The sequence below is a fragment of the Aplidium turbinatum genome, chromosome 1, assembly GCF_918807975.1.
Source record: "Aplidium turbinatum chromosome 1, kaAplTurb1.1, whole genome shotgun sequence".
Classification (NCBI taxonomy): Eukaryota; Metazoa; Chordata; class Ascidiacea; order Aplousobranchia; family Polyclinidae; genus Aplidium; species Aplidium turbinatum.
Genome location: NC_137472.1, coordinates 10,278,742 through 10,302,344, shown reverse-complemented (window position 1 = coordinate 10,302,344; position 23,603 = coordinate 10,278,742). Strand labels below are relative to the sequence as shown.

Here is a 23,603-nt window from a genome sequence, read left to right as displayed (position 1 = left end):
GATTTTTAAAGATATATAGTGCGCTATTGATATACACTGACTTTTCCCTGGTTTTCTTGATCTTTAGGAGAATATAACAATGATTGATCTCAAGCAAAGGTTTGCAGCGTAAAAAAAGTAATAGCACCTGTAGAAACCCTGTCTACTGAAACTATTAGAAAAGCACTAGCAATGTTGGATTAACAAGCTGTTTTTGATGGGTAAGTAACAAAAGTGTGCAACAAAGGCAAATTCATAGGTCACCCAGGTCGTAGCCTACATGGCCATAGTTGAAAAATAGGTTCACAAAACAAAGATAAAATGAAGAAGAGTCTGAGCTTAGGCAAACACCTATCACCACAGGTAACCAAACAGGTATCAGTGGACAACAGCCTTCAGTGGCGTTTATGACACAAAAACAGTGTATTCCAAAGTATGACAAACTGATTTTAATTTAGCAATTTTTTCCGTGTTGAAATGTAAAAAAAAATATTAAGTTTGAGATAAAACATTCTTACTAGTGGTTTCTTCCATGGCGGACAGAAAATTCAAAAAAACTAAATTTATCGCAATTTACAAGGCGTGCATGGGGGGATGGTGGTAGAGAGCACCAACACGAAAGACACGAAGACCGAAAATGCAGACAATTCTGTACTAAGTTAGGCTTGCAAACTCACTGTTTGCCAAAAACATTCTCAAATTATTTGCACTCAATGTGGTAATAAATAAACTCACAATATTTATTTAGCCAAATCTAAATAGTATGACCATTACTCAAGAATAGATAAATTCCATATCAGCTGGATTTTGCATGGGCTAGGGCAGTGGTTCTTAACCGGGGGGCTCCCCACAAGGGGGCTCCCCACAAGGGGGGCTTCAAACGTTTCTCATAGAGGGCGCGAGCTCTACAACGATATTTAATATTTGCTGTGATTTTTATGTTTTGTAGGCTACTGTCGGATCTATAGTCTGATGAGCTGATATGTTTTTGTATTTTATGTTGCGTTAACACATTTTTGAGAAAAAACAAATTTTGGAAGCGGAATTGCTGGCAGAACTTTTAACACGTAGAGCTTCTTTTTGCTCGGTCCACAATGTGGCGCTTGGGAAGTGAATAAGAACTTAGTGTTAGTAGGCTACGCATTGCATTATTTATTGCGAAGCTTTAGAATCCAGAACTTTGCCTCCTGTAAAGCAAGGAGAATGCTCTATTGCTAATGCCCGCTGTGCTCAACTAGACTGCTATCACAGCGATTTGGGGTTTTAAACAAAATTTGCTGATTCATAGCCTATTTTGCTAAATTTGGAAAGAACAATGCAAATAACTCAAAACCCTGTCATGACAGAGCAAAATTGTTAAAATTTGGAATCATCGAAAAAAATTACATCTGGATAGGATATTCATACCTCAGTTGCCGACATGCCATATTTTTTCTGACACAGTGTTATCAATTAACGTCGCATTATCCTAGAAGTCAATTGCTCAAAATCATGTTGCCTTTCATCCACCTTGATTGAAATATTTTTTTCTATGGCAGGAATTCAAAATGATGGAGAGGATACAAGAGAAAGCCTGCTATTCCTGTGCGATGAATTCTCGTTGTTAATAAATGTAAAAAGATATGGCTTGGTTGTTACTTTGTTTTGTCACAAAGGAAGCATTGCTGTCAGTGTTAGTGATGCTCTTTCGCACCAACTATAAGCCATTAATATGCTTTTGGTGATGACCAGCAGGGTTAGGTTCAGAGACGTTTGAAAAATATTGATGCCAACGTCGCGCAAATGTTTTATGCACCAGTTCGATTCATCTGACCAACGTTAGCATCTACATTTTGCCAACGCTGGTCAGATGCCAACGTTGGTTAGATCAATCAAAATTGTGCATAAAACATTTGCACAACGTTGACCACAACATTATAGCCAATGATGTGGTTAACCTCTTGTCAGTGTTGGCCCAACAATCGATTTTTACTAGATGGCGTAACTGCAATACGAGATGGGTTGTGGCAAGCCTAATAGTTGAACCTCTGACGCAGCCCGGTCACCGAGATTGACAGTGAAGTTCCAGCTTGTTGTTGAAGTGTCGTCTATGTTGCTGCCTGTCCTTGAAATGCTTGCTCAAGCGCACACCCCTAGATTCGAACCAGCGTTTCTCTATCTTAATGTATCATTGTTCATGATGTTGGCGCTAAACCAACTGAGCTATTGCAGCCATTTTTCTACTTGTGGGATTTGCACACATTTTTTAATAAAAGTAGGGCTAGTGTTAGCTAGTTGCATTCAGTTGTTCATTACTACAGTACCGTACTTGGCTCAGCCGAAACCGGAAACACAGCAATTCGACTTTCAAGCCAAAAAATGCATGACGTCATGGAAAATCAAGCGAAGTCAAACAAGAAAAATCAAAAGATCGTTTTTGTCGCACAAAAATTAAATAAAGGCAAAAATACTGAGTGAAACAAAGAGAATGCGAGTCATAATAAAAACAAACAAAAGTTTCGCTTTGCTACTCTGAAAATAACTGCGGTGTGAAGGAGATTCAACCTGATCGTGATAGCCATCATAAACAAAGGAAGTGCCTTGCGAGTTTGATGGAAATTCAGTATTGAACGTGAATTAGATTGCAGGTGTATTTTTCTAAGAATCGACCTGGTAGCTCATTTTAATAATCTGTTCTAGAAGGCCACCTTATAGTAGAAAACGTAATTTCGGGACAAATTTTAACAGCTCAAAGCGAACATGTTCATGAAATACCCCGCTTTAGCTTTGACTCTTGCGCTCAGTCTTTCAGTTGATGACAGCTATGAAGAGCGGGTGACTGTTTGCAGAACCTACAATCCTGATAATGAGTCTGAACCACCGAAATGCGAAGGTGAGACGGTGACAATAGTTAAGTCAAGCAATGATCATGGCGGTAATAAGCCTCTCGATGAATGCAAGAAAGAACAAATACAACAAATTGCTACAGAAATGGTTGACGGTAAGTTTCTAATTTTATTGTTTCAAAGTGCATTGTTTTCATAAAATTAGTATTTTTTCATTTTTATTAATTTGCTTTCATTCTAAATCAAACGATTTTCAATTTAATCGTAGTTTACGTGTATGATGTATGGTATTGGTAGGCCTACACTCATAGAACACCACAAGCTATATTCAGATGGAAACTCTTCTTGCTACAATACCGTTAACGGTCAATATCTTTGTTGGAACTTTAAACAATCACAATTCACTTTTTGAATTTATTATAAGCAACTTGTTACATTTATCATTTAAATAGTAAGCCACTGCTAACATCAACTCGTGTTTATTATCAAAAAGCCCAAACGCAGGCCAAAATGGATTTTAATTACGAAAGTCATTCACCTGATTTTAAAGAAAAGTATTCTTACAAACAATCACGTGGAAAACGAAAGCTTTTACAAACAAAAAAGAACGGCATAGGCAAAAAGGAATCATTTGATAAAATATTGTTTAAATGTTATCCACAGTATATGCTGTCAACCAGCAATGATACTCATGGTTATAAATATAACAACTAGGTCATACAAAAATTTGAAGTTGAAAACCGATTTAGAATTTATGAAGACTTTCACAACCAGACTCGATTATTTGTCTGAGCAAGTGGCAAATAGACTTTCAGAGACAACTACACCCGACGCACCTACAACCGCACGTGAGTATCAACGACATAGTCTATAGAAATATTTTTATTGATGTAGTTAGACAGAGTATATTCAGTAGCGCCGCCAGACCTTCAACATTGGGGGGGCAAAATATTGACAGTGCAAGACAGTAGCGTAGTCAGGAATTTTGAAAGGGGGGTGTTGACTGTTGATGGCCGGCGGGCGAAGCCCGATGGCGTGTTCGCAGAAGGCGACACGTAGCGGCGGAGGTCTGGGGGCCTCCCCCAGAAATTTATGAAAAATTACTTTCAGTTTGGTGCATTCTGAAAGCATGTTCAACAAAATTGTGGGTATGAATATTCCTGTAAAATGGTGCTGTCCGGTGGCATAGCAAAAGGATAAGATCATGTTTTCTTCGGCATTTTTCGGAAATAAAGCTAAGTCTCTATGTTTTCTTGTTGCTATTTCCAGGCTGAGATATTTGAATGTTTGATATTGGCAAAACTCGCTCTTTTAATGCAGTTTAGTTTAGAATTAGACAAACTTTGTTTTAGAGACATAGGTTGATTGCTTTTTTTGCGAGATTACTACAGTTTTCAAGTTAATTATTATTACAGTATTAACAAGCTTCACTGAGTTAAAACAAGCTTCAGTGAAAATAAAAATAATTAATCAATTAAAACCCCAGCCAGCTAAATCTGCTGATTTTACATCGATTCAAAGCCCTACAACTCCCTACAAAAATGCACAATCTTGCTCGTGGGGACGCAAATCTTCCAATTTAAAGGCAATAGGCAATGCAATATTCTTAAAAATAAAAGAATGAGAAAAGAATTTTACTACAAGTGAAACGTATTTTAACGTCTAATAAACGCAGGAACATGTTGACTTTAGTTGCATTATTTCGTCATAGCCTATTGCAGTTTTTGCATCTTAATACGTATACAATATAATTGTTCGCTCATTTTGTGTTTTAAACTTTATCGTCATTATATTGCGCATGAAATCTTCGTGGATAGGATAAAGAAACATTAAAAATAAAAAATCATTTAACACTGGAAGAGCATAATTGCAGTTTAAAAGAATAAACTTTGAACTACAGTGTATAACGTATACCAAGCTGTTGAAAACTCGACAGGGAAAGCAAAATGTGGCGTCCTTAACTTCTGAATACTCCACCCAGAGATAGTCATCAAACCACTGGTTACTTTCTGTATTACTTTAGTAAACTTCGTTGAGTTAAATCTACATTATATCCTTGAAACATTGAATGACCCACTGCTGTATGCACTGCCACCACTCAAGAACCAAGCAAGAGCCAATCTACTGAACAGCCGGTAACAATTGTTACGTGACAGGTAGCAAGAGAAGTACGTGAATAGAATCACAAAATCGCAATAATAACAGCAGCAAAAAGAACAAGTTTAAAATAAAAGAGAAAGATTTTACCCCCCCCCTCCCCCCCCTTGCAACTTCAGTTGACTTCAGGTTGGGATTCAAATATTAAAAAAAAAATAACAATATGTAATAATATAAAAAAGATAATGCTCAAAACATTGGGAGGGCAGATGCCCCGCCTGCTCCCCTTCTGCAGGCGCCACTGAATATTACATCTAAAAATTTACGGCTCTGACTCCTTTGTTCATAACTGGCCGACTCCGGCTTCAGTGTTGCCAGATATTGGAAGGTTATTGGGTTTTTTTTAAATTTCTGTTTTTTTTATTAATTTCACTTTCAGTTATGATCGAAATTGAAACGGCGACTTTCATAAAATCTAACAAGAACAAACACCTCTATTTTCCGGTGAAGTTTTAGACTATTGTAGAACTCAATACCGAAAACATGAAACAATATTTTGAAAAGATTGCAAACAAAAATGTTATTGTTCATCTTTTTGTATCAAGTCGGAGTCGGCCTTTTATTTAATGACTCCGACCCCGGGCAAGCCAGAAATCTTCCGACTTCGACTCCACTGCCCTACTATACAGTAGGCCACATAAATGAATAGCAGGTTGTCTAATATGCGATTTTAAGCAGTAGCGTTGACAAGGAGTTTAGGAGTAGTTTTGGAGCCGGACCCGGAATGATTTTAGTAACCTTTTCAAGAGGCCTGGAAATTTTAAGACCCACCTTGTGTTTTTTGGATATGTATCGTTTTTCAACAAAGTGTCTTGATTTAAGGCCTAATCGAGCTCATTGGTGCCTCAACCCAAACTATATCTTCTCAATAGCCCTGATTTTAAGTATAACTTTCATGCGGTTTTATGACAATTATTATTAGCTATCAATTAATTTAGTGCATGGGTGTACAAACCGTGGAGCCCTCAAGCTTTAACTTTTCGGCCCGAGGAAAGGGCCGTATTGTAATGTGTGCCTCGGCCAAACGATTTTTCTTTATCCTATTTTGCAACATTAACCTATTCGGGCAACACGGTAACATTATGTCAACTAAATTTTGTTAAAAGTCAAGGAATTTCAGAACAAAAACTCTTAATCCGTAGTGGCAATTGCAGATAAAAGAAGACTCGGTTTCCTATAGGACACCTTGGTAATTCTAGTGCATTATTTTTTTGTTAGGCGACATGAAAATTTCTACCAGTGTGAAATCTAGAAAACAATCTTTACCTACATCCCTTGCAGTTACATCTTTTGATTGCAGTCACATTTTATCTGTGGTAGACTAATTCCATTCGCTCTCACGCAGCGCAAAACTAAAACAAATTTTAGGACGTTCGCAAGCCGAAAAACCAGACCAAATCTGCTGCTGTTTTACAGTTGAATAATTAATTTACTCGCGTGTTGTGTGTGAACAAGAAGTGAACATTTATCCGCTGAGCATCTCTCTGCGGTTCCCATCATTCGGCTAGGTAGCCGTGAGGTATCTACCTGGTCATTTATTGCGTGCACGTTCGTCATATTGTAATGAATAGATATTTCCAGTTGTGCCCCGCGAACCAAGCTGGATATGTGTATTGTGTATATTGTGTATTGTCCTAGCAGTGCTGCAAGTATACACATCCCTGGTTTAGCGTATCGTGTTTAAATGATGACTGGAATAATGCAATCTCGTTAAGCTGTAATCAATCACCTATCTATGGTATTCAAAATTAGCTTACTTCTCTCAAAGCTATACTATTAATTTGGAATAATTTTGGAATATCTTTCTTTGCACTAAAAGCGTCTACGAGGTCGTGATTAACCATGGATTAATGTGTTTTATATTGGAGACATTACTAAATTTTAATTACTTATGGTTACATACTTGTAAATAGTAATGGCTGATAACTTTTGTAAAAAATTTGAAGGCTTATTTCACATACTGCATTGTAATAAAACACATCTAGTTTAAATTAACCTTTGCTAGGCTTTAATAAGCTGGTTGCAAATTTTTCACTATGGAACATAAAATAGAACGATACTACATATACAGACAATATCTATAATGGGGGAAGAATAAGCACCTTCTCGTGGTCCCTCCCCTCAGTACCATATCTTCAAGACAGAAAAGGGATATGCGAAGCGAAGCTTGTCCCACCCGAGAAAACCAGGCCTGGGTTCAGTGCAGGGTGGATGGGGAAACGCCCATCTCAGGGCAAGGCAGCTCCTCTGTCGAAAAGTACCGACTACCCACTGTACTGCAGCTGAACAACGAGGACATTACGGCCAGCAAGCTCGGCATCATCGAGTACCTGGCCACGAAACATCAGGCCCTCGTTATTCTCTTCCGGGAGACCTACTGCACATCTGTAGATAAGTTGGTATTACCCAACTCCACACTCGCAGGCGCAACAATCAGCAGGAAACACGGCCTCGCCTCGTTTGTCCAAGATCAACTGAGCTGGATGCCAATAGATCAATTCAATGCCCAATTGGAGATTGGCTCTGTATAGACATCTCAGGTTACCACATCATCAATGTCTGTAAGCCACCAACCTCACGCTTAACACCAACAGTCATCCCAGTGTTCCCTCAACCCAGTATCTATGCTGGCGATTTTAATTGCCACCACGTTGACTGGGGCTACAACACCACCAGCACCGATGGAGAAAGCCTGGCCGCATGGCCAGTCAATAATAACCTCACCCTACTACACGATCCCAAGGGTTCAGCGAGCTTCCTCTCCGGGCGCTGGAACACTGGTACAAACCCCGATCTGGCTTTCGTGAGTGATTCCCCGATAATTGCCACCCGGACAGACGTGTTCTAGAGAAGTTTCCCAGGTTCCAACATCGATCATCACGGCTCCAACGCTCGCAATGCCTGTCCAGAGCAAGTCTGTTAAGCGACGGAGCTTCAGAATGGCTAACTGGTAATACTATAGCCTCCTCACCAACAAAGCCACACAGTATCACCCATCCCCACACACCAACAACGTGGAAGAAGCCTACCAGGACTTTTGTGATGCAACAACATCAGCGGCAAAACACTCCATTTCCCGCGGCCGACAAAAAACCTACATACCCTGCTGAGATAAGGAGTGCGAAAGCCTCTACTCCGACTTCATCCACGCCTCCCAGGCAGACTTGTACAAATAGATAATTCTAGTTGTCTAATTCGATGAATTAGCGCAATACGTTAGTAATTCTAATTCTAATCTAACATGGTACAAACTTGTTTACTATATTTCTAGTTCTAATCTAATCCCTAGTTTTGCTAAAAGTTCTAGTTTTTCCAATAGCGTTTTTCAGCAAATGAAAGGAAATCTCATGCAAGAAAAATGTAATAAAACGATCAAGATCAAAGTGTCATACTGTCATTCCATCGCTTAGGTTGCGAAAAAAAAATTAAGTAACAAAGTCATTAAAATCTTGACTAACTCATCAATTCACCTACATCAGACTGTCTTTTATTACGACGTTAATGGCTTTGGTGCAGAGATGAGGGAATGACACTTTGATCTAGAGTTGCCATATTAGCGTTTTTATCCAAATAGAAAACGATATGTGACAACTATGTCAAACTAATTCTAATCTAGTTTAAATTCTACTTTAGTTTGCGAAAACTTAGCTAGCTCTAATTTTAAGTCTAGTATATTTTGTAAAAAACTAGAATATCTGTAATTATCTAATCAAATTTCAAACAGCTAAAAAATAGTTGTCCAAGTCTTCCTCCAGGGCAATGACACCAACAGCTCAGCCATAGCCCTGTTGGCAAGGCTGGACTCAAAGAGGAAGAAGCGCTGGCCAGAATCTGTTTAATCAATCGACTTCACGCACTCTAGCCGCATAGCTTGGAGTGCGTTCAGCAAATTCCATCGCCTCACAACTCGTGGAGAACGGGAAATACAAATCGAGAGACCTTGAATTAGGAAAATCCGTCTTACAAGAAATGACGGACCTCTGGAGGGTAACAACTCCATACGGAGACAACATCTCCGGTGAGTTCACCCCGGAAGAGTTTTCCGCCGCCTTCCAGCACATAAAGCCAGGTAAAGCCCCGGACTCTGACCACTTATGTCTGTTGATACTCCATGCTGCTGCCTCCTTGAAGTCATGGTTAAAAGACTTCCTCTCCTGCCGTTTGTGCCACCTGATAATTCCAAAAATCTGGAGAAGAGCCCTTGTGAATGCAGTTCCGAAGCCGAAGAACCGCCAAGGGACCCGAAGAGCTACTGTCCAATTATACTACTCTGCATCGCATTCAAGATCCTCGAGAGACTCATCTACGCCCATGTCGAACCCATAATAGATCCGCAGGTATCCCGTGAACAAGCTGGTTTCCCACACAGACGGTCAACCGTGGATCAGGTCATACTTATGACTGAAGACATTGACAGCTTCTCGGCTAAGAAGAAGGCTGGCGCAGTGCTTGTTGATATCATGGCTGCCTATGATACCGTATGACATAGCTGCCTTACTTGCAAGTTACTGTGTCTGCTCCCTAACAGACACATGGTCCACATGATGATGGAACTTGTGCAAAGCGGCAGTTTTACCCTCACATCCGGAGCGAACGTCAAAGCAGACTACGCCGACTTAAAAATGGCGTCCCACAGGGCTCAATCTTCGCTCCTCTTCTGTTCAACATATACACCTACGACCTGCCCCCACTATCTCCAGGAAATATGCTTACGCAGAAGACTTGGCACTCCTGCACGCAGCGGAAAACTGGCAGTCAGTGGAGAGGAACGTCAGCAAAGACATGAAAACACTATCAGCATACCTCCAGAAATGGAAGCTACAGCTCAGCAAGGCAAAGACAGTGTTGTTAGCCTTCCACCTTAACAACCGGGAGGCACAGCGTGAGATAAACATCAACATTGATGGGGAGCACATGCCTTACTGTGCCGAACCTACCTACCACGGCATAACCTTGGACAAGTCACTCACGTACCGTCGGCACTTCGAGTCACTGCGCAAAAAACTATCTACACGCGTCGCACTTTTTGAGGTGATTGGCGGATTCCGGCTGGAAAGCTGGTGCCAAAACTCTTCGTACAGCTACCCTAGCCCTTGTTCATTTCACCGCTGAGTACTGCGCACCAGTCTGGTGTCGTATTTCTTAAACACACCACATGGATACAGCCATCAACGATGCACTGCGTATTGTGACTGGATGCCTGCGTCCCACTCCGACGGACTGCCGCTGAACTACGACGTAAAGGAGCCGCGATTTTTCTAGCTCGCCGCACTCTGGACCCAGACTATCCCATCCATGCAACATTCAAGCGACCACCACATATCAAGCAGCGGCTCAAATAAAGATGACCCCTTTGTGCCTGCCGCACAACAACTACTTAAGAACGCAGAAGAACTCGGTTTAAGTGCAGGCAGGACAACACTGAACGAACCACATGTGGAACACGGAGTGGCAAAACCACACCTCCACGCTTCGTGATTTCATATCCGACGCCGATACCCGCCCACCGAGGATGTCCTTCGGAAGGCTTCTGTGGGTCAGGCTTAACCGCCTGCGAACTGGCGTCGGCCGCTTTTGTTCGGACATGCAAACGTGGGGCCTGGCTCCTTCATCAGAATGCGAGTGTGGTGCCACTGAACAGATCGCAGACCATGTCATCCACCACTGCCTAAGTGCCTAACCCACCGGCCTCCACACGGTGCGCATGGTCTGAGGATCCTGGGTGACGAGACTGCTGAGTGGCTGATGATTTCTTGCCCTCCAATCTAGCCTGGAAATATCTGCTCATACGCCGATGAATAAAAGATGTGCTCATACTACAATGCTTACTGGCCACTGCACTACAATGTGAGTAGCAGACTCATCGAGTTAAGCAGAATCACGCAGCAATCAGCCAGCCACAAACACAGTAAGGGAAACACAATAGCAATAACACTAACGCAATAATAACGACATTTCACAACAGTATTTAGTTGTATTTTCGATATCCTTTTGCATTTTCCTAGCAATCTTGTAGAATGTAGTTTGTTACCAATAAATTAATGTTGAGAGCCTTCACGTGGCGATCTCCGTTAATCCTTTACAGGAGACTAATCTCAACACTACACCCCAGTTACTCCCGGAATGAGCATATTTAGGCTGTTAAAAAGATAATTGAAATGAACAGTTCACACACAGAGAAATGTACTTAAGCAGTATATATAATTGACATGTAACGCATTTTCATTATACCAAAAAAATCACCACTGCAGAACAGTTACTTACAACACTACCAGAAGAAACGACAGTGCCGTTAACTTCAGACTCCACTGTAGCTACTACCACTACAACAACAGCCACATCAACTCGTAAGTGACAATAGCCAACTCATAGGGTTCCCACACACAGAAATGTACCTAAGTAGTGTATAATTGAACACAATACAATTGCAGAATATTTCAAAGAAATCACCACTGCAGAACCGTCATTTACAACACTACCAGAAGAAACGACAGTGCCGTTGACTTCAGACTCCACTGTAGCTACTACCACTACAACAACAGCCACAGAAACTCGTAAGTGACAATAGCCAACTCATAGGGTTCCCACACACAGAAATGTACCTAAGTAGTGTATAATTGAACACAATACATTTGCAGAGTATTTCAAAGAAATCACCGTTGGAGAACCTTGGCGATATGCAATAATTATACTAATTCAATAATAACGCCATTTCACAACAGAATTTATTGGTATTTTCGATATCCTCTTTCATTTTTTGCTCAAGCAATCTGTAGGTTGGTAGTTGTGGAATGTAGTTTGTTACCAATAAATTAATTGAAATCAAGAATTCACACACAGAGAAATGTACCTAAGCAGTATATGTAATTGTCATATAGCACATTTACAGAATACCAAACAAAACAGGACTGCCGAATAATCACTTACAACATTACCAGAAGAAACGACAATGTTGTTTTCTTCAGACTACTGTAGCTACTGTCATCACAGCCACAACAAATCGTAAGTAACAATAGCCAACTCAAAAGGTTCAGACAAGCAGTGGCGGCTCGTGCCATGGGGCTGCGGGGTTGCAGCCCCACCTGAAAGAAAGATAAGAGGGAAAATATATTTTCCTCTGTGTTTTTCCGACCCGTTTACTTTTTTCACTTATGAATTGCGAATCGAAAATAAAAACTTTAAAAGTTTCGTTTGGCAACATCAACTTTGAGCAAACTTCTTTGCAGCCCGAAATTCTGGATTTCAAGTGTCTGATTGACTAATACTTATCCTTGAAGCTCCACCTCTTTTTTGTATTTTACAGCAATTTTTGAATCTGTTGGGACTGCATGGAAAACAGCCCCACCTAACCGAATAACTTTACAGACTTTTTATAGTTAGTTTTTGTTTCGCAGATTAGCGATGAGTCATGAAAGTAGAAGTGTTAGCTGTAGAGTTACGGTATTCAACAGGTTATAGGAAGTGCTATGGCAGGGGTAGGCAACCTTTTTAACACAAGGGCCAGTGAGGAAAATATAATGCTTACAGGAGGGCCGCATATCAAATAAGCACAAATTCATATTTTTAGCAATGGAGTTTATGTTATTGAAATTTTGTACAAGAATGTCATCCTCCTGCAGTGAATTCAATTCAAGCTGGATTTCTACAGATGCAAAACTTATTTCACAGGTAGGCTACATGGGGGTGAAAAGACGGTCATATCACTTCTCAAGCTTCGAAGTTGTGTAAATCGAGATGAAAATAGCCTTAATTTAAATAAACTTATTTGAGGAAAAATTGCTGGAGTAAGCAACGGCTAGGCTAGTCGACTAAGCTCAATATTAGTAAAGGTTGTCTCCAAAGCAATAGGCTACTGTTAATTTTTTTAAATACAGCTTAGGAATACATCAACTTTTCAACAAAGTTTGAATGCATTGTTTCAAAAGTTGGGGTAAAAACACTTAAAAAGCTCAGAACGCACCAAATTTCATGCGATTTTCAAATTTTTCTTGGGAGGACCCCTCAGACCCCCCTCTGTGAAATCGATTGCAGCCTCACTGCTCACAAACAGCACCAGCCGCCACTGCACACAAGGGCTCGCACACAGAAACGTACCTAAGCAGTGTATAATTGAACACAATACATTTTCAGAGCATTCCAAAGAAATCACCACTGCAGAACCGTCACTTACAACATTACCAGAAGAAACGACAGTTCCATTGACTTCAGACTCCACTGTAGCTACTACCATCACAACAGCAACATTAACTCGTAAGTGAGAATAGCCAACTCATAGGATTCCCGTACAGAGAAATGTACCTAAGCAGTGTATAATTGCACACAATATATTTGCAGAGTATTTCAAAGAAATCACCACTGGAGAACCGTCACTTACAACACTACCAGAAGAAACGACTGTGCCGTTGACTCCAGACTCCACTGTAGCTACTACCACTACAATAACAGCTACATTAATTCGTAAGTAACAATAGCCAACTCATAGGGTTTTTGCAGGGATATCGTGACACTATGGGATGCGAAACTCGAAATCTGCCCGTCCAACTGAAGGGATAATTATGCTGTCTACATTGTATTGAGCAATGCCGTGTTACTGCATGAGAATGTTTGTTTTGCACTGACTGTTTTCACTTGATCGTGTCATTAAAATGGTATTTGTTATGTTTTTACAAAAGTATTAATATTTTATAAGTTTATTGCCTATTATACAAAAAAATTACATGAACGAACAAAACAAAAATAAAACAACGACTATTGCCGTATTGTGCATTAACTTGGTGGGCATGTACACAAAGCAAAAATAATGCACATCCATATCATTGGATGATTAGATATTATAACTCGGCTACAAACTGTAACCACAATCAAGTGATGACATAAATTCAAATATTCGCAATCTTGCGTGAACTACCACTCGTAAGCTTGTGAACTGTTCGAGCAGTCTTCGCGAGTTCCTCGCGCCTGGGAGCGTTCAAACGTTTTAGTTAATTTTTGACGAAAATTTAAACAAAATTTTTACAATCAATTCAAAGTTATAGTTGCCTATGGAACAAGCTTCATCATCCTGTAAGCCGAATGACATCTCTGTGGCATTCTTAACAGCTCGAACAAACGCAGAGCGTGGGCTTGGTAAGGTAAACATTTTCATAGAATAAACGTGCATAATACGCACATAGTCGTTGTTTTTCTTGTTTTTTCCGTTCTCTATGTAACTTTACTATGTAATAGGCACTAAACTTAAGAAATATTAGTACTTTTGTAAAAAAACATAAACAAATACCACTTTAATGAAACGATTAAGTGAAATCAGCCAGTGCAAAGCTCATTCTCATGCAGACGCAGTATTGTAACATGGCGTTGTGCAATACGATGTAGACAGCATAGTTAACCCTTCAGTGGGACGCTATTGGACGGGCAGATTTCGAGTTTCGCACCCTGTATTGTCAAGATATCCCTGAGTTTTTGACAAAGGTTACACCTCCAATTGGATAGAAAAAATTTTCAAATTTGTAGAAGTTAAGAAAAACACAAGCCCAGTCACGTTTATGATTGGAGACTTGCGTGGTGAGTCCATTCAAAGATCGTTTTATGAACAAGAATTATTAAAAACTCAACAAACCCCTGAATCTAGTTTTGGAATAGAAAAAATCATTCGTTGGGATAATAAAAAGAAGCTTGCCTTGGTAAAGTGGAAGGGATATCCAGAAAAATTTAACAACTGGATTCCACTGATGGATCTTGAAAAATTAAAATAGGGAATAAGATTTTATTATGAAATAATAATTTTTTTAAAGAAAGGGGTATTTAAAAAAATTATATTGTGAAAAAAAAAGTAAAAAATGAACATCTTTTTTATAAATGACATAATAATAAGATGTTATTTTGAGAAACCATTAACAGACATAGGCTTAACTCAGCAACAGCACTATATTTAGCATTATGAAAACAAAAAAACGAAAACAATAAGCTAACGTTATCGGCTAGTCATACTAGTCACCCAGGGCTCAACAGGCAATTATTTGCTGGCGGAGCTACGATATAGAGCTCCGTTTTCGTGCAACCCCCAGCACCAGACCTAGAAAGACACAAAATTGGCACTTTCGCCAACCTTTCCGAAGTGCTCAACTGCAAGCAGTGAGCTATGCGCAATGCAATAGCATGGTGTCTCCAGCAAAGTTCAAAATCGAAGTAAATTTTGCAGTAATAAGCCAAAGATGTTTTATCAGTTAAATCACTCAAAACAAGCTAAAAGCGACACTATTTTTTGAAAAGTAATTTTTGGAGATAAGTTGTGTTAAATTTCGGCGTCTCAACTACAACCAACTTCATGCAATGTGTTTAGATTAATGTCACGCTTTTGCGCAGGGCGTAGTCATGCACACAAACCAAAATAACCACTTTTCCATGTTTTACGATGAAACCAAGCCTAGAGAAATACTAGCGGCAGTCTTGCAACATATTTAATGTGTTTTAGTACAGTAGCAAATAATATTTGAACTTTAAATGCCATAAACAAAAATTGACGCCCATACAATACTGTATAGGCAATTAAACGCGAAAAGTAATTTTCAGAGGAGAGGGGTCCGAAATTTCAAACACAAAAGTACAGAGGTCTTAGAATATCCTGCCTCCTGCTGTATCAAAAACAAGGGCTAAAGATGGAAAACAAGGGCTGTTTTGCTAAAGCGTGTGAATTCATCAAATAGATTTCCCAAAACAAAGTGTTTTTTCTATATTGTTTCAAGCCAAGAAAATTTTCACTTAATCAATTGCAGACGAGGAGTCACCAGCTGAAAATAACTATCCGGCCAAAAGGATTATTTATCAACATAGCTATGGATAGCATTCACAAACAGACGAACTTCAAATGACTTATCCACTACCCAGTTTAGAGGAAATATTTTACATTTTTCAAGCAGTTTCATACTGTATAATGAAAAGAGAAACAGTCCGTTCAAGTTTTTAGAAAATAGTAACTGCGTGCTATTTGATGTAATTTGCTGTTCTTGTTTTTTGCTTGGGATTGAGCACTTTTTGGGTATTAATAGTATTTATCGCTTTTTCTGTATATGCATATAATATAGACATGGACGAATAAAATTCTCAGCTTAAAATTTAAAACATTTTAAATGATTTCATAATTACTTAAACTTTCTACAAATTTGTTCTGTCTGATAGGCTTTAGACCTACACATCTTGCCCTAAACCTACGTGAATAAACTTTCAAAAATGGCAATTTTGGTTGAATTGGTAAAGTTTGCTGAAAATTTATGTCTTGCACAAAACTATCAATGTAATTTTAAAATTTTGTTACTTAAAAACTTTGAAAAGAATTCGTCTGTTGGCCTGTTTAAAAAGGTTTTAGCAAGAAGTAAAATACTGAAGAATAATTCTTTCAAGTTAGGTAGGCCTATGTCCACGATATTATATAATTCATACGCTATATCATATTGGAAAAAGAGTTTTTTCAGTCCAAGGATAAAAATTCAAAAGCAATCACTTCTTTTCTTTCACATTAATATTTTGAATGAATTTAGAATGAAGATAGCATATTGTCAATAAAAAATATATCTCTTGTTTGCAAGCATAACATGTTGTTTTACTACAGATTTTACCTGTCCTTTGTGCTTTCGCAGTAATAGTACACAAGATGGAAGAGTCATTTTTAAGTGTTTCCAAGGTTGGTGTTTCAACTTTTTAACTATGTAGAAAATGATATGTAAACTAATATGTGTATGAGAGAATGATGATGATATACATGTAAATATGGTAGATGTAAATTACCTTCCAATGAGATTGTGACAATTTATTTATAGAACTTAAATTGAAAATAACTAAAAGATAGAGAAAATATTCTCAAAGAAAATGGAAAATTTTTATGTGGTATGTGTCGGCAAGGTATTGATAGAAACTCCATTTACTGCGCTCAAAGCAATAAGTGGATTCACAACAAGTGTTTAGGTATTTATGGTCCTCTCAGGCAAAATTTTCACTTTTAAAATGCAAAAACTGCCCTGGTGAAACAACTTCGTACCTGCCTTGTTATCTCGGTGACATGATTAAACAATCGGTCTGGAAGAGTTTTCGTGAGCTCAACCCTATCTTTACAAACAGGGATATGCTCTTCGGTAGCTGCGGCCACGTTTATAATATTATATGTGTGTGAAGGAGTATTTTACTACATGCTACATCTGTGGTCACCGTTCGAAGTGCAAAATCAGTCATGTCGCAACGACAATGCCACGGTAGCCTACGTTGTATTTATTCCAAGCGCCAGTTTGGTCGAGTGATGATGGAAGAGTTGAAATCCAGGCTTGGCATCCATCAAGTTGATGCCATGAGATGGAGAACGCTGCATTGGTACGGATACGTGCAACACATGGAATAGTCGCGCGGCCGAAATATATCCAGTCCTTTGACAAACATGACAATAACCCTCGAGGACTTCCAACGTAGCGTTGGTTCGACAACATTGGGGGAGATCTGCGACTAAAAGGTTTCGGTCGACCCTCAGGACCAGGTGACATGGAAAAATGCCATCAGACAAAGTGGACATCCGTTGACATCCAACACCTTGCAAGACGGAAACAAGAAACGCTACATCCTATGGATAGAGGAGATTGAGATTACTATGCATTGAAAGATAAAACAACTTTCAGAAAACTTCAGATACATCGCAAGAATATAAAGCTTCATGCTTCAAATGTTTAAACCTCCTTTTTTAGGATGTCAGTTTTACGATTAAATTTCCCAAAATTGTGATAGATTCGTAGTGTCTGGTGATTTGACATCCCGTAGTTCTGTGAATACCTATCTCATCCTCAAGGTCTCCACCTAAACATTTTCTAAATACACAGGACACATTTCACTTTATAGGATACATTTTATTAACACTTGGATAGGTTAATTTAATTGTTTACGACAATGGTGGAGTAAGCGATCGGTTTAACTTTGGCATGTTTACTATTTCCTCAGTCTGAGGCATAAAATCCACCGGCCTTATATCTACTACAGAAAACACGCGACTTCTATGCCATTGGTTGGCCAAGGAAATGTGATTGAGCGAGCAAAGCCAGAGAGAAAATGTTGTTGGCTACACAGAAAAAATTACATAGCTTTTTTGATTTGTAAAAGGCCAGTGACTAAGCGCCCTCCTTGACCCGTTATTGTTTGTAGGCTAGATGGCTCTAAATTCAAAATGAAACCAAAATAACCACTGACACAAACCTGGTCAACGAGATTGACAGAGTAAAGTTTCTGCTCTTGGAAATGATTTTCTCTGAATTGTTTCATCCATCATGTGCCCGTACATAAAATGATGTCCTGGAAGTGCTTTGCCCAGAAGAGCATTCTAAGAGTTAAACCAGCTCTTGATCCTGCCTTTTATTCGGTTTTAAAAAGTCGTACCCTCATCCAATTAAATTATCGAGGCTTATTGTCACATATTATTACATCTGACCGATGTGTAGTAATTTTAACAGCTTTTTCTATTCCTTACAGTAGTTACTTGTTTCCGTTGTAGGTGACAGTATGATTGCCTCCACAATAATCGATCAACTGCTCATTTGTCCACTGCAGAAAGGAACCTGTAAGTAACCGATTTCAAAGTAAAATTATGTATATTTAGTTAAGCTTTTAAAATTATCCTCAACACAAAATTATGATTTCATGGTATTTAACCTTTATAATCTGACAACAATCCGGTGATTTTTCGCATAGGACTGCTTGTGGTATGCAAATCGTTTGCAGTCCCACTGCTCTCATACATCACCATGGCCACTGCCAGTGGCTGTGTAGTGTGTAAGTGGTCTGTCAAATGTGAAATCATAATGTGAAGTTCTGGAAAAGAAGGCAAAGACTTGCTGTTGACATTTTACTTTCATTTAAATATTTTTTTATGGAAATGGAAGGCATGCGTTGCAGTTTTGCTTTCACGAAGTTTCAATTTTCTGTATAATTGATGAACACGTGCTGAAAATACAGCCATGGCCAATTGGCCATGTTTTGGCTATTTGTTCGATTAACATTTTTTGATCTATTTTTAGCTTTTCCATATTCACGTCAGAAAATTTATGATTAACTGATTTATCTTGTAGTTTTTAGGTTTATTAAAAAAATTAAAAATTTTGTTTGATTATAAATTTTGCAAGTTCATGCGAACTAATGTTTGAAAGGAGCAAAACACAATTCCTGTGTATGCCACTGCATTACATTATCGGTTTATGGTGTCTTGCTTAGGCATTTCATTACAAAATTATTGTAGCATGTTCAATTTTATTAATTTGACATTGCAGATGGACACACAGGTATGGTATAAAACATGGCATGTTCTTTTCTTACTTTTTTTTCTTACTTTTCTTACTTCTTACTTTTTTTAATCCTTTGCAAATGAGCAACGTTGTTAAAGAAGCATGAAATAAAATACTGTTTAACTTTGAGTTAGACAATGAAACTTAGAAATTTGAGATCAATGGTTTAGTAAAATGTAATAAAACTTGGTGAAACAACTCAGGTCTATTCTAAAACTATGATTTTGCGCAAACTGTAAAAATTGGTATGCACATGCGTAAGCTACATTATCTTACAATCTTCCATACAACATCTACATGACATTGTACTTACAGTAACAAAAAATGTCTGATTTGACGACTTGTTGCATTTTTTATTTTCAGGATTTAATCTTCACTTTGATCCATCGATGAATATGACATATGGTAATAGCTTTTCGTTACCGAGCAGTTGGTCGAACAATAATTAATCGAGTAGGTCACACAATAGTTTGAGATTTGGTGACTTGAGGATTGGAGGTATAGATTTTGGGGTATTTGGAGATTTGAGAGGATTTTCCACAACTTTAACTCCCAATAATTTATTTCCCTATCCAAAATTTAACATCTTCAGCCCTCAAACTGCAATACTAAAATATTGATCGCCAAATCACAACTCCAGTACCATAAACTTCAAACCCGTAATCACCAAAAGCTAATAGCCAACTTTAAGTTCCTTCCAAATCTTTCAATCCTTCAGATCTCCAATCTCACAAATCTCAACTCTATATCATTACTCTCTAAAATCCCCACTTTCCAGTTTGTTCAATCTCTTCAACTCCCAAGTTTACAGAAACGCGAATCCACTACATTCCCAGTATCCTTACTTTGTTCAACTACCTATTGTTCGACCAGCGCTTGTTTCTGCGACTGTGGTATTGCAATGGTTAAATATATGTTTTATAAATATTGTTGTATCATTCAAAACACGAAACTTGCGTTTAATACCAAATTTAACTCCACAGCTGCAACATATTTATTCCTTTACAAAATATTAGTAATCGTAATTGAGTGTGCAGAATATTATATTAATTGTTACACATATTATAAGGAAATGTTTTTGGTTCTCTATCAGTTTTGTAAGCTCTCGAGGTATGCGCTTCAACAACACGTTTCACGACGGCTCTCTATTCAGCGGCACCTAATGGATGTAATAATTCTCCGGCGACAATACTTCAACAACAATCGGAAACTCCACTTAGTCAGTCTCGGTGACTGGACCTGCGTCAGTGGTTTAAAATGTCTACAAATGTTCTAATCCAGGGGTCCGTAAATAGTGGGTCGCGACCCAAATTTGGGTCGCGAGACCATCCACAGTGGGTCGCAAAACAGTTTAAATTTACTATCGATATAATTTGTATGACAAAAGTAAATACAATCATAAACTCTTTGATGTGCTGAGTTTCGTACAATTTTCCACAAAAAAAACTATACTTTTGATTGTAGTAGGCTACACTATAGTCCCCGCTTATTAAGCTTACGGTTATAAAGTTTAAAAGACACCTTGAGCCAGAACATGAAAACTGTCTCAACTTATTTCCAGAACTGGTGACTTAAACTCTGCGAAACCAAAACTGTGGCAGCAGCTTTCCACCTACACAATCGGGAAGCTGATCGTGAGCTACATGTTCAAAACAATGGAAAACTTCTGTCCTTCTGCCCCGAGCCAAAATATCTTGGGGTGATACTGGACAGATCGCTCACATACCACCACCATTTGGTGTCACTGCGCAAGAAACTGACAACTGCACCAGTGCACCTGCTTGGTGCCGCAGTGCTCACTGCCACAACATCGACACTGACATTAAAAACAACGCTCTGCGCACAGTGACCAGATGCCTGCGTCTCACACAATTGGACAATCTCTCCATTTTCGCTGGCATCCAACCTGCTGAGCTTCGTCGCGAAGAAGCCACTCTCTCTCGGCTGACAGGCACTGGAGCCTAACCACCTTCTCCACCACAAGATCTCTGCTCTCCTAAACGAGCATCCTTGTCGAATGAAATCAAGACACCCATTCGTGCCAGCCGCTAAACTTCTGATCAACGAAGCTTATGAACAAGACATCTCTGCGGCTACTTGGGCAATGGGCAGACCATAGGCTACATGGAATTCTGAATGGAACTCAAGTACCACCGGACTTTATTCGTTCATCTCCGACGCCGGCACATGCCCCATCGGCCCGACACTACAAAGACAGACGTGGGTGCGCCTCAACCGTCTTCTTACGGGCATCGTAATTTTCCGCTCAACCATGCACCAATGGGGAATGGCCTATTCCTCCTCCTGTGAACGTGGTGCCGAGGAACAGACCCCAGACCACATCATCAATGACTGTACCATCTTCAAGCCACCTAACGGAGTGCAAGGTCTGCGCGTCATGGATGATGAAACCAAAGACTGGCTGTTCTCTAGTAGCCTTCCAGTGTAGTCTGGGAACATCGTGAATCTGGAGTGGTAAAAGGATGGACTCTCGCCCCCAGAGGCTTACACGACGACGACGACGACGAAGCCAACGGTTAATAGGTCTACCGGCTTATTAAGCCCAATTTGGTCCATTCCGGAATTACTGAAGGAACAAAAGTGGTAGAAATTGTCCCCCGCTTAATAAGCCCGAAATTATCCAGTCCCGATGGGGGCTTAATAAGCGGGGACAACCGTATTGAAATTGATATCAAATTGCAAAATATTTGCTCAAAATTATATGCTTCTGAAAGGTTTGGGCCTCGAAGATTTCGAACGATTGTTTCTTGGGTCGCGCCAAAAAGTATTTGCGGACCCCTGTTCTAAACTGCCAGGATTTTAAGCTTTCAAAAATCTTTCAGTCAGAGAATAAAGATCAGATCAAATAAAACAACCAAAAAACAATAGCGATTAAAATGCTGATGTTTTACTCGCAAGCATAATATTGTTCTTGCAAGCCTTAATATTGTTCTTGCAAGCCTTAATATTGTTCTACATTTCAAACATGTTTCAAACAAACATCTTCTTCCATGTTATTGATTTCGCCTATCATTTTAGCAGTTACTATTTTCTTGCTCAGAAATAGTTGGAATATAGCTAACCTATTGCATTGTCATTTCAGATTATTTGGAAAACGGGGTGTGCGAGATGCAGGTGTCAACTAACAATTGCAAAAACGGCACATACCGCGACCCACACCTACTAACTTCCGGGAACGGTATTTTTGGAGGTAGCTAGCTTAATTTACAAACGAAACATTATAGATTGAGAAAATGTTTGCCTCGGTTTACCTGATTGTGGTTAAAAATTAATGAAAAACCGAATGTATGTAGAAGATAGTCACATATTATTTATTATCTGAGCAAGAAGATGGCAAAATAACGCAGAAAGGCTCCCACTGTAAGTCTTTAGTTCTAACGAGCATAGAGCAACGAGTTATTTTCTATAAACCACCTTTCTCTAGCAACCATGCATATCTGATTTATGACATCCTGGATGCCTAATAACGGTGGCTGTGAACAATTGCAGGAGCAAATAACACCATGCGCTATTCTTAAACTAACAACTTTACTTTATTGAATTACGTTAAGCAATTCTCAAATCATAAAAGGACTTCTTGAATAGGCAAACTCAAAATCATTTCTTTAAATTTTGATACTTTGTTTATAACAAGCCAAAACTAAATGTCTTACTATAGCCTAAATACTGTACCTAGTTCAAAGGGAGAATCGTTTCTCCTGGACACATATCCTCTTGAAAAAAACTTTACAATTGGTAAAGAGTGCTTCTTAAACGGTTCATTGTTTGAAATTTCAAAGGGCATCGCGCAGTGAGACACTTTTCTAACTAAAAATAATAATGCAGGTAACTTCACATAAAAAAAAATAATCTTTATTGAAAAACTAATTCACATTAAGATGATTCTTTAATTAGGACAGCAGGTTTTGATCGGTGTTTAATTTAGAAATCGAAACCTTCACGAATGTTTCTCAGCAGCGCCCATCCAATGATCTTTTCTGCATTATATCTTTGATTTATCTTTTATCGAATATATTGTTTTACTTGAATGGCCGTCATGCTTGTACAATAGGGTGGGCCGTTTTTGACTTTTTTTTGAAATTCAAAAACGGCTAGTCATAAAAAGTGGCACATGCATGAAAAAATTACGTGTGCAAAATTTCATCAGTTTGGGGGTGCATCTTCTGCCCCCGAAGGGGGGTCAAACTTTCAATTTTTTGAAAAAAAATCATAAATTTCACTTTCCGTTTTAACATATTTTTTTTTATAATTTTTCTACTGGCTAGTTATAAATTGTAAGTGGGATGTACCCAGAACTTTCCTATGTAAAGGCATG

The 23,603-nt window shown here is 38.9% G+C and overlaps 1 protein-coding gene across 1 annotated transcript in view; it reads left to right on the top strand.

Moving 5' to 3' along the window:
• The first annotated feature begins 2,718 nt into the window (after positions 1 to 2,718).
• Positions 2,719 to 23,603, top strand: part of LOC145774942 (uncharacterized) — a 69,477-nt gene continuing 48,592 nt past the window's right edge. The window contains exons 1-9 of the mRNA XM_082586233.1: positions 2,719 to 2,959; positions 3,554 to 3,652; positions 11,393 to 11,515; positions 13,092 to 13,211; positions 13,296 to 13,418; positions 18,481 to 18,546; positions 19,253 to 19,264; positions 19,631 to 19,672; positions 22,371 to 22,478. Coding sequence (XP_082442359.1) covers positions 2,719 to 2,959; positions 3,554 to 3,652; positions 11,393 to 11,515; positions 13,092 to 13,211; positions 13,296 to 13,418; positions 18,481 to 18,546; positions 19,253 to 19,264; positions 19,631 to 19,672; positions 22,371 to 22,478 — 934 coding nt within the window. The remainder of the gene's footprint in view (positions 2,960 to 3,553; positions 3,653 to 11,392; positions 11,516 to 13,091; positions 13,212 to 13,295; positions 13,419 to 18,480; positions 18,547 to 19,252; positions 19,265 to 19,630; positions 19,673 to 22,370; positions 22,479 to 23,603) is intronic.